Source organism: Vulpes lagopus, chromosome 21 (assembly GCF_018345385.1).
Source record: "Vulpes lagopus strain Blue_001 chromosome 21, ASM1834538v1, whole genome shotgun sequence".
In the NCBI taxonomy this organism is placed as follows: Eukaryota; Metazoa; Chordata; class Mammalia; order Carnivora; family Canidae; genus Vulpes; species Vulpes lagopus.
The window spans coordinates 7,122,291-7,140,444 of record NC_054844.1 but is presented as its reverse complement, the minus strand read 5'-3'; the positions used below and the strand labels follow the sequence as shown (position 1 = coordinate 7,140,444).

The 18,154-nt window shown below is 46.6% G+C and overlaps 1 protein-coding gene across 1 annotated transcript in view; it reads left to right on the top strand.

Moving 5' to 3' along the window:
- Nucleotides 1–18,154, top strand: part of VWF (von Willebrand factor) — a 137,009-nt gene that overhangs the window by 62,458 nt on the left and 56,397 nt on the right. Inside the window, exons 18-22 of the mRNA XM_041735719.1 lie at nucleotides 3,555–3,715; nucleotides 11,491–11,594; nucleotides 12,847–12,985; nucleotides 15,350–15,484; nucleotides 17,565–17,711. Of these exons, the coding sequence (XP_041591653.1) occupies nucleotides 3,555–3,715; nucleotides 11,491–11,594; nucleotides 12,847–12,985; nucleotides 15,350–15,484; nucleotides 17,565–17,711 (686 nt within the window). The remainder of the gene's footprint in view (nucleotides 1–3,554; nucleotides 3,716–11,490; nucleotides 11,595–12,846; nucleotides 12,986–15,349; nucleotides 15,485–17,564; nucleotides 17,712–18,154) is intronic.

Here is an 18,154-nt window from a genome sequence, read left to right as displayed (position 1 = left end):
AGTTGAGACTCCTGTTTTGCCCATGGTGACCTTAACCTAATGAGCAGCTGTAAGTTGGTCTCCTTGATTGTGGAGAAGACCACCTCCTTCATTGGCCTCTTTTTTACTCAGGGACATGCTGATAAGGACATCTATCTATCTATCTATCTATCTATCTATCTATCTATCTATCTATCTATCATCTACCTACTTACCTATCTAATCATCTTAATTTATGTATTTTTCTTCATCATGATAAATGTACTCTTTAATCCCCATCCACTATTTTCCCTGTATCCCCACCCCTTCCTCTCTGGTAACCAGCTGTTTGTTCTCTATAGTTAAGAGCCTGTTTCTTGGTTTGTCTCTCTCTTTTCTCCTTTGCCTTTTTTTCTTAAATTTCACATGAGTGAGATCATATGGTATTTGTCTTTCTCTAACATATTTTGCTTAGCATTATACTCTCTAGCTCCATCTGAGTTGTTGCAAATGGCTAGATTTCATTCTTTTTATGACTGACTAATATTCCGTTGTACATATATACCACCGCTTCTTTATCCATTTATCTATGCATGGACATGTGGGCTGTTACCATAGTCTACTGTAAATAATACTGCAGTAAATGTAGGGGTGCATGTATCCTTTTGAAATAACACTTTCATATTAATTGGGTAAATACCATGTAGTGGAATTATTGGATTGTATGGGAATTCAATTTTTAATTTTTTGAGGAACTTCCATACTGTTTTCCAGAGTGGCTTCACCAGTTTGAATTCCCACCAACAGTGCACGAGGGTTCCTTTTTCTCCACATCCCCACCAACACTTGTTGTTTCTTATGTTGTTGATTTTAGCCACTCTGACTGGTGTGCGGAGGTGATATCTCATTGGAGTTTTGATTTGTATTTCCCTGGCGATGAGTGATGTTGAGCACAGTTTCGTGTGTGTTGGGCATTTGGATGTCTTTTTTGGAGAAAAATCTTCTGTCCATATTATAATTGGATTATTTGGTTTTTTTGGGTGTTGAGTTATGTCAGCTCTTTATATATTTTGGATACTAACCCTTCATCAGATATGCCATTTGCAAATATCTTTTCCTATTCCATAGGTTGCCTTTTACTTTTGCTGATTGTTTCCTTCACTGTGCAGGAGCTTTTTATTTTGATGTGGACTACATCAATAGTTTATTTTGACTTTTGTTTCTCTTGCCTCAGGGGACATATCTAGAAAAAAGTGACTACAGCCAATGTCAGAGAGATCACTGCCTGTGCTCTCTTCAAGTATTTTTATGCTTTCAGGTCTCATATTTAGGTCTTTAATGATAAGGACACCTGTTTATTTTTATTTATTTATTTATTTGATTCTTTATTTTTAAACATCACAAATAAGATTTTTTATTTGTCACCATTAACTGTCTTAATTTTAAACCAATTCTTGGACTGGTGGCTCATATCCATCAGCTCATTCAATTTTAGCACCGGTCTCATCCCCAGTAGTTTTTCCAGAAAAACTACTACCTTCACCATGAAGCTCTAGGAGCTTTCCCAATTCAAACTTGGGCTTCTTCAGCATTTTTGCTTTTCTAACAAAGATATCATGGAGTGGATAAGTAGACTGACAAGTCTTTTCTGGATCTTTTCTGATACTGTCTGGAATCAATTTATTGACCACTCCTTTCAAGAAGGACACCTGGTTAGAAAGCTTTTCAGATGGATTTGAAAGAAGGGAGTTGAGACTCTTGGTTCTCAGTTTAAGGTCCTAATAGTAGCTACACTGGTTAAGGACAAGGCACAGAAGGGAGAAGGGGCTGACCTGGCACTGATGGGACCATATTCATGTTTATGGATCAGAGAGAACTAATTGGCTTCCAGAGGGATCCATGCCTCGAAAGGACTGTCCCAGAAGGAGAGGGATGACTTTAGGCAGATAAATGGGCCAATTTCAACCTCCAGCTTGACCACTTCTCTCTGCCTTTCACTTCTCTCAACACCCCACCTGTCCCAGTGACCCAGATGTGTACTATACATTCGTTCTCCAGTTTGGCCCAGGTAAGAAGTCAGGCTGCTTATGTGACTGATTGGGGAGCATCTCTCAGCCTTGAGCCGGGGTGAGATCCCAAGCACATGGGTGGCTCAGACATCGAAATCAGAACTTAAGATCTTGTCTTTTTCTATTCAGGCTGCCGTAGCAAAACACCACAGACTAGGTGGCTTCACTGTGAGAAATACAGAAATGTATTTCTGTGTTCTTAGTGTAAATGTCTTGCAGTTGTAGAGGCTGGAAGTCTAAGCTCAGGGTGCCGGCAAGGTCAGGTGTAGGTTGCAGGCTTCTCTTGTGTCCTCAGAGGGCAAGAGGGGCTGGTGAGCTTGTGGGGCACTCTCTTCATTAGGGCCCTAGCCCCATCTGTGAAAGCTCTACCCTTATGGCCCTCTCACTTCCCAAAGGGCTCACTTCCTATCACCACTACTTTTGGGGTCAGAGTATGATTTTTGGGGGAGGGACATTCAGTCCATAGCAGGCACAAGGGTCACCTAGTCCTTCTGCTCCTCTCCCTGGTGGTTGCTTGTGTCCCCATCCTTTTGGGTGTTTTCTAGCCTGTGGTCTCTGGAAGGTGCTGATTTTTGAAGTCAGGAAGCTCCAAAATTTTTGTGCAATTTGGAAGATCCACTTAGTCTTTTAGGGTTTCGTTTTCTTACCAAAAGTTTCTGTATAAAAATAAGGCTGGAGCTTGTCCACAGGAGATAATAAGTGCTCTATATGGTAAGATATAAATGCCGTGAGGTGCATTTATTTCTCTAAATCCAAGTTTTTGAAAGGAAAGTATTGTATCAGTCATCTGCTGTCATCATTTACTCAATCAGCCGTCAATACCTGATTGTCAGGAAATATGATATGTCTGTGAACAAAGGAGATAGAACCTCTGTTTTCATGGAACAGATATTCTGATATTCTAGCGTGGGGGAAGAGGGGTGCGGGCAATCAACAAGTAAGTAAAATAGATAGCATATCAGAGAGTGGCGATAGAGGAGATCAGATGGAGGATGACAAAGCAGGGAGGGCAGGGAGGAGTGCCAAGGGACAGAGTATAGCAAATTTAAAAAGAGTGACGGGTGGCTAGTGGCTGGGCAGAGGATGGGAGCCATGGGAGCAAAGTCCCCCTTAAAGATTTTGTGGCTAAATTAGTTGTGACCATTTTATGAATGGTCCATTTGGGGCCACAGAGGTTCCTTTTGAGCACCCAATGCAGGTCCTTTAAAGCCTAGGCCTGGACATTCCCACAGTGCATCCTGATTTCATGCAACCTGCTACGGTGGGTTCAAGGGGCATGAGGAACGTGGGCTGACATAGGGATGCGGAGAGCAGGAGAGGCGCCTTCAATATTGGCAAAGGTCAGGGGCTCAGTTGAGTAGATGAGGTGGCCATCCAGCCGCACGGGGAGGTGGGGAGCACCTAATCCCAGGGAAGGGGGAAGCTGGGTCTCTGGAAGTGATTGACTGCAATGGGGTGGGCTTGGGGGTACCTAGGACAGTGTGGAAGGGAGATCCATTCACTCCTTTACTTTTTCCTACCCACAAGGCAAAAGGAGCCTGTCCTGTCGGCCCCCCATGGTCAAGTTGGTGTGTCCCGCTGATAACCCGAGGGCTGAAGGACTGGAGTGTGCCAAAACCTGCCAGAACTATGACCTGCAGTGCATGAGCACAGGCTGCGTCTCAGGCTGCCTCTGCCCACAGGGCATGGTAAGCCATCCCCGCCACGGGGTGGGGGTGGGTAACTTTGCATTTTCCTGCGGGCAAAACTTGGATATGGTGGTTCTGGAGCAGAGAGAGGAAAAACCAGGAATGGTAAGGGGGTGGGGGTGGTGGCTGGTGGCGGTGGAGGTGGTGATGGGGGCAGGGGTGGCGGGGAGTCTCCTGGGGCTGACTCAGCCAACAGAGCTGGGAAGGGAGGTGGTGGGAAGGTGTCTGGAGTCCATCCTGATGTGGTCTGACAAAAACACAGGAACTTAGTGCACAGAGGTGCCATAGGAAGCAAAGTGTGTTATTTCCAGAGAATACTTAAAACTGGAGACAGGCATTTCCCCTGGGATTTTCCCAAGAACATGCGGGAAGAGGAGAGGGCACATGCACACATTTGCATATTATTTGCATATAAAGGCCAGCCCAAGTCCCTTCCTCTTCTTCTTCTTTTTTTTTTTTTTCCCTTCCTCTTCTTGAGACTTATTTTCCTCAACCATAAAGTGAGTCAAGAGGTCTTGGCCAGCTCTTAACATCCAGTGATTCTGGGGCTGGGGCTGCTGACATGCAGCTCCCCGAGTGCCTTGCATTGTCCAAGACAGGCCGGTTTGCCACCACCTGGCTATGGATTGCTGCTGGTGGCAGTGATCTGAGTGTGCCCAGGCTCCTAGCCTCCCTCCCAAGTCTGCTTGTAGGCCGGTTATGTTTAAATACATTACAGCAGTCCCCCTACCCGTGGCTAGCTACCTACCGTCAACTGTGGTCCAGAGGCAGACACCTGCCATAGCCTAACGCTTTGTCTCAGTCATCTTCCGTTGTCTCATAACGAAGGCATCTTATTCTCACATCACATCATCTCATCACAAAGGCATGTTATCATCTCACATCAGCACCAGAAGAAGCGCGAGTGGGTACCATACAGTAAGCTACTTAGACCACAGTCATATAACTTTTATTATAGTCCTATAATTGTTTTATTTTTAGTTATTGCTCTTCATCTCTTACTGTGCCTGATTTATAAATTAAACTTTATCATAGGTGTGTGCATATAGGGGATGAAACAGTATATGTGGGGGCTCGGTACTCTGCGACTGCTGCATACATGTTGTTATTCTTGTTATACTGCAGGTTATAACTTCTGGGTTTTTATCTTTCAAAAGCATCATGTCTTCTTGCTTTCCCTGTGATTTCCCATACCCAAAATGAGTAGGGTGGGGCTGGGGCAGGAGTTGTAGAGGTCAAAATGGGAGGGAGTAGGATGGCTCTTATACAACCATATAGGGTGTCGGTGATGTCCAGGCCTTGGCTTGGGGGGCGGGGTCCTGGGCTGTGGGAGCTGCCCGTATCCTGTGGGGGGAACTGGGACCCATCACTGGTGGCCCTCCGGCAGGCTGCGCATTGGAGTATGTGCAGGGCAGGTGATTTATCTCCTTTCTTCCACCCTTCCTCCAGGGTAGAGAGACCAGCTGTTCACTTTCCCTGAGGTGTTCCCCTCTGCCTTTGCCTTTGATGATTCTGAACTGTCTTTTCTACTGGGAGAACTAGAGATTGGCCATGGAGCACTCCCAACCTGGAAGGTCTTGTTTGGTGCGTTTGCAGGAGGTGGCTATTCAAGGATGCTAAAGAAGGAGGGGAGACTCAGAGCTGGGGAGAGGCAAGAAATGAGATAGGGGAGAGGAAGCTTCTATTGCTCTTATTTGACTGTCCTTTCACCGTACCTGGAGGAGAAATTCTCCAGACATCAGACAAGTCTCTGGTAAGAAAAGGGGCTTCACTCAGGGAATTATGTCAACATCAGAGACTCTTTTAAATAAACCTTTTTCTTCCCCCCAGTGAAGCAAACAGTACAGATCATCTTAGACAATAACCACAACAGTTGCATCACGGTCCCAAATCCCCAGTGGAGAGAGAAACCCCATGCATAGGATGTGGACACACTGTCGGGAGCTCACTGGCATCCCGAAGCCTCTGGCACACACTCTGAGGACAGTCTTTGGGTATCTGTCACACAATGAGCTGACTCTAACCTCAACTGCAGGGGATTCTAAACTCAAGAGCTTGGAGTCTAAAGAGATTGGATTATTTTTACAACTGCTTCATGACGATGCTGATCGTTGAGGCCAAATTCGGCAGAGCAGAAAAGTTGGTGATTTATGAAGTGCGCAGTGTGCTGGCTGCTGCACGGGACACGTGTTCCTGGCCGCAATGCAAAGACAAAGGAGCTGTGTGGGCCTGTGTGATGCTGTAGACATCCTACCCAGGGGTGTTTCTCCGTGTAGCCTGTCCCCTGTGGTTGGTGTGAGGACGTGGCACGGTCCTGAGGGTTTGGGGGAAGAGGTTGGGGATTCTGCATTCTGCGGACTTGAAAGGGGGCCCGGGTGGGGGTGGGGTGGGGCAGGAGCTCTTGCTGGGGGCAGATCTAGGAGAGCAGAAAGAGCACCTGAGTAGGAACAGGGCAGGGCCACACACTCTGTTCAGGCTTCACTTGCCCTTGGGTGAGTATTCCTTCTTTCTCTGAGCCTTGATTGCCTTATCTGTGTCATGGGTGCATAATTCCTGTTCATAATTCCTGCAGCGTTGGCTGTGGGCCCAAAGGGGTTGTAGGTGAAAGTGCTTACAGTATCTTAGGGATAGCTTTGATTCTTTTCATCAGTAACCGAAGCTCAGTCTCAGAGACTCTGCTGACGTCCTCCTTCTCCTCTGGTCCCCAGGAGAGATCTGTGCAGGGCCTGTTTTCTTAAAATTTCAATCTGTCTTAGCCAAAGCTTTTATAAATACAATAGAAATGAATGATCAGAAAAAAGAAATGAAAAAGCAAGGACATACAAAATATGAGCTCACCCCCGCCCTATTTTTATTAGATTTAACAGATGTGATGTATGACTCAGGCAAATTGCCGTATGATTTTCCCAGGCCTTATTCCATTTGTGTCCTCACATCATCACAGATCGGCACTGGTGTAGTGGACCACGCTTTGAGCAGTGCTGCTCTTGGTTGAGGATTGCCTCTCTCCGTACAAGGCATCTCTGGGCGTCCACTGCAAGGCCAACAGCAGCATCTGCCTGAAAGCATTGGGAATAGATTGGGAGTCCCTCCCTCTCTGCAGTTTATGCTAGGCTTGGCACCTGCTTAGAGCTGGGGTTTTCTGGCCATGTCATCTGCTCCTACCACTGGTGCAAAGGTCTCCTTGCATGAAACACAGTAGGGGGATGCTTTTGATAAGGGGTCGATGCCCTGATAAATGCTTGGTTTATCAGGAAAAGAAGCTGCGTGGAAAAGGCATTGAGTTGGAGTCCCATCCTTTCAGGTATGACTCTGGCTCCTGACATTTACTTAACAGAGTGGCAAGTTGCTTAAAATCTTTGAGTCTGACTTTTCTGATCTGTAAAACCGGGTTAGAAGGGTGGTTGGGAGGACTGGAGATGACAGTGGCAGGGTCATGGGAGTTGCTTAGTAAGTGGTACTTTGATGACTGCTGTTAGAAGCTTGTGGAGGAAAACCATGAATCATATTGTGAAAGGAAAGATGCTATAGGAAATTAGCACATGCTGGGAGCAATTTTAAGACCTCAGTGTCCACATTCAGAGGCCCAGGAGACCAATAAAATAAGGGAGTTGCTTCGGAAAAATTTCCGTCTTTTTCTTCAATACAAAAATTCTTGAGTGGATTTGCCTTTGTTGGAATATTACCCACTTTCACCACAAGGTGACAGCAAAGCACAACCCACTGCCCAGCCTGCTCATCCAGCCACTGTGTTAATTCTGAAGGAGCATCATCCAGTGGTGGAGTGAGTAAGAGCCCTAAAGACTCATGATTTTTTCCTCTCTTTTTAAAAGATTTTACTTATTTATTCAGGAGAGGCAGAGACATAGGCTGAGGGAAAAGCAGGCTCTCTCCGGGGAGCCTGATGTGGGACTTGATCCCAGGACTCTGGGATCACGACCTGAGCCAAAGGCAGACGCTCAACCACTGAGCCACCCTGGTGCCCCAAGACTCATGATTTCAACCCCTTCTATTCACACAAGAGTCTGAGGAAAGATAGGAACCAGAACCACTCAAGGCTACATAGTGATATAGTGGAAACCCTGAGTCCCAGACTGGGCTCCTTCATCCCTATTTGCCTCCCTCCCTTCCTTGAGGTGGTCTTGGAAAATGTGGTACTCCTGTCTGGGAGATGCTCACTTACCCTCTGAAATCTTGTAGTGACACTTTCCTAGCTGGTATCCAGTTCTGTTACTATTAGGAAGCCTTTGGCAACTGGGAAACCTGTTCCTTTCTCTGGTACTTTGATGCCTAGTTTTCTCACTGGCCCAGTATGAAGACTAAAAAGACTCTGGCACTGCTTTTTGAAATGTAGAGTTCGGGGCTCCAGGGCCCATCCAGGGTGGGCCTCCCATGTGGGCACTGTAAATCCCAAGAGATGTAATTTTAAAAGGCCCAAAAAGCCATTCTGTCTCAAAAGTATAATAAATATTTGTCACCTACTCAGGCTTACTGACATATAATGAGCACAAATTCATTTTGGTTAACAAGCAGGAGTTTTAGAGAAGACTACAGCCTTATAAATCCTCATAGCAAGTCATTCACAGCTTAGTATGAGTTATTTAATCAGTGTCTTTCTACCTTAGCAAACGTCTAGTTGAAATCAGCTGTATTGAACTGGAAGTATTGATGGGTAGAGAAAACAAATGATAGTTGGAGGGCAAAAAAGATTTTGGAGAATGGGGCAGTATGGTGTTCGTGTATGGGGGCGGTGGGGGAGGATGGGGCCTTTTCAGAGAAGAGTAACAAAGTAAATTTTTTTTTCTGTTTCATAATTTTTCTTGGGGCTGCCCCAAGACCTAGTACCATGTTCTTGACATGAACTCAAGATGTCCCTAGTTGATGAATAGTGACAATGCTTTCTGCCTGTTTTCTTCTGAAGTCTTAGAAAGGCATTCATCAACTTTATCTTATCCTTCTCATGTCCCAAAGGGACAAACATTAGGCAGAGATGGTTCTCTTCATTTTAAACATGATGTTTAAATGATTTTCCACAAACTACAGGTAGGGACTGCTATCCTGGCTTACCCTATGTGTCTGACCAGTCTTCATCTAGATCCTGTTCATGCCCTGTGTTGTACCTTTATCTTTTTTATCTCCAGGGATTTTTTTTTTTAATGCTTGAGGACTCTCTGGGTGTTTTTGGCTGGGCTGGTGTTATTTGATCTTCTCTCCCAAGTCAGAGCTGGTAATAAGGTATGGCCTGGAAACCTTCTTTTTTCATTTAAAGGTTATGCTTTGTCCCCTCTCCAGTTCTGGCTTATGGATTTAACTCTACACCCCTCTTGTCTTTATAGCAGTCCTCATCCAGAACCAAGGTCCTAATTTAATACTGTAATCCATCAGTAAGTCAGGGCAGAGAGGAGCCATATAGTTTATCAGTGAGAGCGCAGAAATAGCAAGTGGCAGCTGTGACAGTGGTGGCATTATCTCACGATCATGCTGGGATTTAAATTTATGCCCATTGGAGGAGAGCTGGGACACACCTCTGGGCCAGGGGAAGGGCTACGTGAGCTATGGGTGTGCAGGACTTTTTGTCGATAGGCTGAATATCCTAAAGAGAGGTATAAAAACATCCAGTGTGCAGATCAGGAGGTGTGGGAGCCTTCAATCAGGCTGCCCGGAGGGGAAGGGGTGGTGCATGTTCTGCTAAGGAGAGGTGAGGTTAGCAAGGCTCTGTTTCCTGGAATCCATCCCCATGCATCACTTTTGTCTCACATAATGTTTCCAGTAAGGAGACTTCTTGCCTGGTCTCCATCAGCTGGAGGTGTGGGCATTGGAGAGCACAAGCTTCCCCAGCAGATGCATCCATCATTCTTACTACTTAGTCACTAGGTGGCAGGCCTTGGACTCATGTCAGAGCTGATGAAGCTTGGCATGGGGGGTGGATATGTGGAAATGAACCCCAATTGTAACAGCTGCTGAAGGCTGTGGTAGGGAGACCTTCACCGCCCCCTCCCTGTTCCTCCCAAGCTGCCATCTTCCCTACTGGGTTCTTCTTGGAAGAACGGGGCCCGGCTGACCTGCCCCTCTTCCTCATTCTGTCTCCTACCCTCCCCCTTCACTTAGGAGTTGAGGACTTAGGGTTGACTGAAGGTGGTGGTTACCATAGCGGAGGTTATTCTACCCATCCCCTTCCAACACACACACACACACACACACACACACACACACACACACGACTTTTGCCTATGGTCCCTGCCCTGTTCCCAGGGCTCTATCCAGTTCCAAGCCCTGGGAACTCACGCTTGTCTGGGGAGTGACTGGAGCACACAGATCCTGACATACAGACCAGGAGCTTCTCACTCCTTGGATAGCTCTGGAACCAAGGTCTGTTCACAGGAAGGTGACCCAGAGCTCTTTTAGATCACCACCATTAGGCCATCCCCAGAGTGGACGTCCAGGGCTGCCTTCTGAAGTTGGGACAGAAGCATATCTACACGCTAGGGTCAGAGTGGGTTTGGATAGCTCTTCCTGAGCCTACTAGGGCCAGTGGGTCTTAGTTCTTTTTTCCCCTGGCCCTTACAGACCTGAGGAATGTGACATGCTCAAGTCCTTCATGGGTGGAGGGCAGGGAAGCAGAGCATACCCCAGTGGGGGGGGGTGTCAGAATCTCCAAAATTTTTTTTTTTTTTTAGGCACCAAAATTTTTATTTACCCTTCTTCCCACTCTCTTTGAACATTATAAACAATTAAACATTATAAACCAAACTAATCTTTTTGATCCAGGGTTGTGATAAGAACCATCATGTTACAAAGAGGTGGCCAGATCTATGTCTGCATGTCTGCTTTTATGATTCTCTGGCCCTTCTCAACCTCAGGCTGTCACTTCTCTTGTCCTTTCTGGCTGTCTGTCCCTTAACAGTCTATTCTAACCTCTGTAAAATAGAAACTGAAAGTACTAACCTCATTGTTCTGTGAAACCTCTTCAAAAGAATGCCCAGCACTAAGCCAGGCTCTCTGGGGCATTCAAACTCTCAGAAGTTCCTCCCTTCCTTTTGATATCATTCATTCTCATCTGTCATGGGCTGAGGGACCAGTGAACCAGTAACTAAGAACATGGGTAGAAAGTTCATAGGCCAAGTGAAGGCCTAGATGGTAAAGTGTATGGGCTTTGTGACCACCACTGCTGACGGGGTGAGGAGTGGGCTTGTGGGGCTTGACTACGCCCCAGACTCCCCTTTGGTCTATCCCTACCTATGGCCAGTATGCAACCTTCACCTCCACTGTACTAAATGCATTTAAATTTTACAAAATATATTGTCTATCTTTTTATTGTAAACAATACATGCTCATTGATGAGCATTTGGAAAACAATTTTAAAAACCAAAGAAGAAACTAACATTCTCCTTTTCTTCTATTTCACCCTTCCAGTTGGTTGGAACTTCTGTATTTCCTTCTAGTCTTTTTTTGACATATATGTATATATATATGTATATAGTTTTGATACATATATAGTTCTATAATTGAGACCATATATATATATATATACAGTTTTTCCCTGTTGTAAACAGGGTCAGTATTTCTCACAGCATTTAAAAAAATATTTTATTTATTCATGAGAGATGCACAGAGAGAGGCAGAGACAGAGGCAGAGAGAGAAGCAGGCTCTGTGTGGGGAGGAGCCTGCTGTGGAACTTGATCCCCGGATCCCGGGAGCATGACCTGCTGTCTTCCCAGCAGGGCTTCAGATCACTCACTGTGGCCCCCAAGACATTTGGATTCCTTTCCTTTAGGTCAGGCATGAAAACAGGTGTGTGGCGCTGGAAAGATGTCCCTGCTTCCACCAAGGCCGAGAGTACGCCCCAGGAGAAACTGTGAAAATTGACTGCAACACTTGGTGAGGCCTGAGAGAGGCTTTCCTGGGGACTGAGCCGTTGGGGTGGAGTGAGCCGGAGTGGGGATGCAGGGGCCAACATGGCCACAGGACCCCTGGCACTTGCCTCCAGCACCCTGTGGGAATGTGGTTATTCTTTCCTTTTCTCTGTGCCTCTGTTTCTCTGTCTGTAAAGTGGGGAGAATCTTTGTCCTCACCTGTGCTCACCCTGCATAGACACTCTCCCGGAGAGTAGTGTTTCCAAGAAGGACCTTGGCCTGTATTGATCAATACACATGTGGCCAAGCTGCCAAGAGGCACAGGCTTTGAAGCCTCTCTGGCCTTCTGCTGCCCCCTAAGCATACTGCAAGTGTGCTTGTCACAGCATGGTTTGAAAAGGACCTTCTGCAGGTGGTTGGTTTTCTTCTTCCTTCTCCGTGGCTACTCTTCATTGGCCTTTTGCTCTGCTCACGCACCATGCTGTGACTTCTGGGTTGCGCTCAGCTTTAGGGAGAGGCGCATGTGGACAGAGGCAGGAAGGGCTGGGAACTGGAAGGGGCTTCGCTGTCTCTCGGGCCTGAGGTCTGAGCTTACCACTTCTGACGCACAGAGTGGGCTTCCTGATGTCAGCTCTGGTTACAGACTGGTGGGGGGGGGGATGGGGTGCTGTGGTAGTGGGCAAATCACTGTAGATTTAAACATAGCTGTGAAAAAAAAATAAACAAAGCTGTGTACACACAAAATCTCTCCTGGCAAAAGTTGCTGGTTAATCACTATTTTTCCAGCTCAGAACTTTGCTGGTGTTGTGTCTTGTTCTCCCCATTAACCTCAGAAGGCTCTCAGCCTCAGTGTCTCTGTTCTGTAGAGACCCCATGGCCACTCAGGCAACTTCCAGGGAGGCTGAACTTTAGCAAATCCATAGTGGGTGGTCTTCAGAGGATCTGGAACTCTTCTCCTGGCTGCCCGATCCCCTTGGGTGACCTGTTTGCTTCATTGCCTCTCTTCCCCCCTTGGAACAGGAGAGCAGTGTGGCTTCCCTCTCTCCTTCTTCACCCTATGCTCTAAAAATGTGACAGTTTATGACTGCAAACTGCCTCCCCCCATCCACACCCTATAGGCGGTGGCATCCTACACTTCTAGAGGCTTCCTGAAGGGTGCCACTCTGGTGGCACCCCAGAGTGGTCTGCATTCCTTCATTGTCTCTCATTCCCCAATGCCCAGAAGAGCCCTCACCTCATGTTACCCATCTGGTCATCCTGGCCATTACTGTTCCTAGTGTCTGTCGGGACCGGAAGTGGAACTGCACAGACCACGTGTGTGATGCCACTTGCTCTGCCATTGGTATGGCGCACTACCTCACCTTCGACGGGCTCAAGTACCTGTTCCCTGGGGAGTGCCAGTATGTTCTGGTGCAGGTGAGAGGGATGGAGGGCGGGGTGCTGTTTGTCTCTCTGTGGGACTGGGAGGTGCTGACTGCCCTTTGGGGGTTTCTGGGTCAGATTCTGCTATTCCTTCTGTAGAAACAGCTCTGGAGCTCATTTCTACTGGAGCAATTTTCCAGCTCCTAAAAGAGGTGCCTGAAACTCAGAGCGATGGTCTGTCTTCCTTCAGCTGACATGGAGATTTACAGGGTGGAAGCTCATTTGTTGACCGGGCCGTGTGTAGGGGCCCGGCTATCATCAGCCCAAGTTAGCACTGACATGGACTTAGATAAACGCACTGGTTGCTTTTGGCAGACACAGCATCAGTCAGGATGCACAGTGCGGAGGGGAGCCAGGGCTGGACTGAGCCCCCTCACCCTCCCTGCTAGTGCCCTGGTGTGTGGCCCAGGACGAAGGGACACTGGGAATAGTCCCTGGAGTTGGCTTCCCGCCCTATGATCCTGTCGTCCACCATTTCCATTCCTAACCTAGTACAGTTCAGAAGGCGGGGCGGGGGGTGGGGGTGGGGGTGGGGAGGAGTCATACTGCCCAGGAAATCCTAACCGGTGAGTGAGGACCCCAGTCCCTCTGCCTTCCTCTCCCCACTGTGTGGATTCCTGTAAACTTCTCTTGCTCGTTGACACCAAAGTGAGTAAGCAAGGAGGTATGAGTGCTTTTCTTATGGGGGTGAGACAACTTGACTCTGTGAAGCTTTAAAACAAATGTGGTCTCTCTGTCTCCATTCTCGGGAGGAGGGGCAGGGGCTTGGCATGGTCTGAAGGGAGGACCGCAAACCCATAGAAGCCTCAGCCCCAGAGACAGAGCTGAGGGGCCCCATGAGTCAGGCAGTGAGAGTGTCTGAGCATGCATGTATGCAGAGCATGCTGGGAGTGGGGCAGGATCAGTGACAGCACTGAACAGCTGTGCACGGAGCATGCTGGGAGTGAGCATTGGCACTAACCAAGTCTCTATCTCCCATATCCCAGTGTGGCCCCAGAGAGGCATGCAGCATTCTGGGGAGACAGACAAGTCATGCACATCATGACATGGTTTTACTGACACTTATGAACCTGGTGTGTACCCCCTTTTAGAGCTTTCCTACATATTATGTATGGTAGCCCATCTTTTGATTATCTGCCTCCCAACCTTGGTAGCAAAAGATGAGGTCACACCAGTCCTGGGGCCCAACCATCCAGCCAATTTTAAATATGAGCACCCAGAAAACATGACTAGACTGATTTAGTGCAATGAAAAGGAGCTGGTCAGATCTGCTGCTCTCCAGCTTTCCCCCTGCCCAGCCAAAGCTTTCCCAAGTGGGCCAGTTTTAGAGTCCCTTTCAAATTGTGCTTCTTTGTGGTTGCTCGTTTTCCTTCACAGCCAGTCCTGTTGTCCCCTACTGATACTTTTCCCTGGATCCTCCCCTTTCTCCCTTCTTCCTTTAGGAGATATTATCAAGATTTGAATCTTTTTTAGCCAAATCTCAGTTGATGACAAGAACCATTTATAAAGCTCCTATACCTTTGTTCCCTCATTTATCCTTCACAATCCCATTAACTCAACACAGACCCATTTAACCTCTAAATCCCACTAAGTTGGCTGATCCTGTCTTTTAGAGGGGCAGATTGTATGTGTGTATGTGTGTGTGTGTGTGGGGGGGGGGTGTCAGTGACTTGCTCAATGTAGCCAATAAATGGCAGAGCCAAGGCTCACACTTTTTTTTTTTTTTTTTGAGTGTCTTTTTCTCCTATCATACCACAGCAATAGCCACCATGGAGAGTTATTTGCTAGAAATGTGTCCCCTTTATCTTAATTTTCCATGCAATTGACCAAGACGGACCAGAACTCCCTCATCCTCTATTCCCAAACAGCTCAGCACCCATAGAGCTGTGCTGAATGACTTCTGGTTATATTTCTGGGCCAGCAGTCCAGAAGAATTCAACCAGAATTGAGAGCCACAGAGTGCCCTGTGGTCAGACTGTCCTTAGCTGGGTAAGACTGAGCACTAACAGGTCTGGGTGGGGGTCTTTAGGCTGCTGTGTTTAGCAAAGCATACCACAGGCCTTTCCCCTTTTGCCTCTCTCCCTCCTTCTCTACCTCGTGCTCACTGACAATGGTTAATATGTAATGGATGAAGATGACGCACCTGTCCTTTCTCCCCCCACCCTCATCTCATTCTCTTTCTCTTTCAATTTCATTCTGTCTCACACAGACACATGCACATGTATACACATGTGCCTGGACATGGTAACATCCTTTAACGCATATCCTTCAATGGTCTGAGATGATGAGATGCTTATCTTCTGATCTGGGGAGAGGTAGCAGGGATAATATTTCTCTCCTCGCACCCCCTTTCCGCAGGATTACTGTGGCAGTAACCCTGGGACCTTCCGGATCCTGGTGGGGAATGAGGGGTGCAGCTACCCCTCAGTGAAATGCAAGAAGCGGGTCACCATCCTGGTGGAAGGAGGAGAGATTGAACTGTTTGATGGGGAGGTGAGTGCCAGCCTTATTCCCTCCACCCTCATACCTCCTTTGTTCTTCTGTCAGCTGATTAAGAGCAGGCATTGAGTGTTGTTAGGAACTTGTGTGATGGAATATTGTACAGCCATTAAAGAGCATGAGGTACAGCTGTATCATCTGACCTTGACATGTTCTATGAGAAGAACAAGTTGCAGATGACTATGGATGATGGATTCCCATTTTAGTGAAGTAAAGTGCAGACAGGTATGTGGAGAAAAGTGTGTAACTATCTGTAAAAGCGTAGTGCTTACCTCTGGAGGGTGGAGTGGGGATTGGAGGGCAGGAGGCCCTTCCCTTTCATATATCTATATCTATATCCAATACGTATATAAATATACATATATGCACACATCAGCACACATGTACGTATATGACACACACGTATCATACATACATATATGTATGTACCACAGCATAATATATCTCTATATATGCACATAGACATATAATATAGACATATACACACATTTATACATGCATGTGCAATATCACATATACATGTAATATACAGATATATACCAGATATACATATATCCATATGTATGTGCACAACATATATAATAGATAAAAGCATGTATATATCATACACCACATACATATACACATAATATAAACATATGTACACACATATATCATATATACATATATACTTATCTATCATATACAAATATATACGTACATGTATACATATATACATATGTACATGTGTTATATACATGTAACAAATATACATATACACATATCCATCATCTATACACACACATATATATACATATATAATATATACACAAATACATACATATACATTATATGTAACACACAAAAACATTTATTTTGGGAAGTAAGGGTGTTTTGGGAGATTTTTACTCTATGTTTTTCAGTTCTTTTCAGATAAAATCTTTTTAAAAGAGCTCAAAAGAAAAGTAAACAGATTTAGTCCTTATATGCTAAGAGTTTATGAAGGGTTCTCAGAAGGGTGCAGAAGAACCACTTAGCCTCTTGTTTAAGATTCTGATCCTGGAAAAAAAAGATTCTGATCCTGGGGTCCACCTTGGGATTCTGACTCACAGGTCTGGCTGGGACCCCAGAATCTGCATCTGGAGGACCACATAGTCTGGACACCATAGTTTTGCTTCTGCTGGTCTGAGCATCTTGTACTAGGGAGACCAGGGTCTGGGCTCAAACCTGTTCTGGTATCTTCATTTTGTTTCATGGTCTTAGCTTGCATTAGGCGAATAATGGGGCGAATTCCCCATTATTGACTGTCGGTCAGCAGTGTCAACCCTATTTCAAAGGACAGATGACAGTGGTGAAGTCGAATAGGAGGTGTGCTCTTATGATTGGCTCTGCATGTGGTATGTCACTAAGGAGAAAATCTTTATGAGGGGGTGACAGGCTCTTAGCAACTTCAATTTTACAAATTAGTCAGCCAAACACGCAGAAGGGGGCTCCGAGTGTTAGGTGCTGGTGACAATTCAAGGGCTCAGGTCAGAGTCTTTCTAGAAATTGAAATCCGTGATTCCTGCCACCAGGGCCAAGTTCCTCAGTCTCCTGTTCTGTCAGTTGTGACGCCTGATGACAGGGACTCTGGAGAGCAGGGGATGGGGGAAGGAAAGGGAAGAGTACTCATTTATATAAACAGATTTTAAATGAATTGCCTAGAGGTTGTAGGCTTTAAATCGTATTCATGTTAAAATCTATTTAGGGGACCACATGCATTTAATGATTAAGTATCAAAAAATCCTTTTTGTAAGGTGATGGCTATCTTTGGCTAGTTGGCCTCACTGTACTTTGAATCTCACAATTATGATTTTGCTGCCATCTCTGTGGTCATCCCTTACTCATAGGATTCTTGGCCAGTGATAGGCAAGATGGACCCAGAAATGTCCAGGCAGGGTCCTGGCCCCGAAGGGACATGCTCTGACCAGGGGAAGCAAATAACCTGTGGTTCCGGAAGGCTGTGGCGGCAGGCAGGGGTTTGGGGTAGAGGGAGGAGCTGATCACACATGCCTGCCCTGCACTCTCCCTCTTCTCGTGCTTTGTCATCCTTCAGGTGAATGTGAAGAAACCCATGAAAGATGAGACTCACTTTGAGGTGGTGGAGTCTGGTCAGTACGTCATTCTGCTGCTGGGCAAGGCACTCTCTGTGGTGTGGGACCACCGCCTGAGCATCTCTGTGACCCTGAAGCAGACATACCAGGTCAGTGGTTTTATCTGTCTCCTCTTCATCTTGCCTGTGACTTGCTATTTCCACCTTCTTCAGCTCCCTGAGAAACAGCCCACTGCCCCTGTGCCCACCGTTGCAGAGGAAAGTGAGTGGTCCCCCAGTCTGGTCTCCCCATCCACACAAATAAGACTATGGATTCAAGGCATGGAGTCAGCTTTGGTGGTTTCCTGAAAGTAGCTGCATGTAGGAAGGATGGTGGTGGGGGCCCACTCCCAACCCTGCAAACAGTTCCTTTTGCCATGTGTGGATCAAGGCATGGGCATCTTTGGGGGAGCTGTAGTGTTGCCCACTGCAACCCTGTGGAGATCATATTCTAGAGGGGCTGTTATTTTAGATTGGTTGGTCCGATGAATCTCACATTGGGAAAGTGGGCATGAACAGAGTCTTCAGGGAAGGGAGAGAGGGAGGCATGTAAA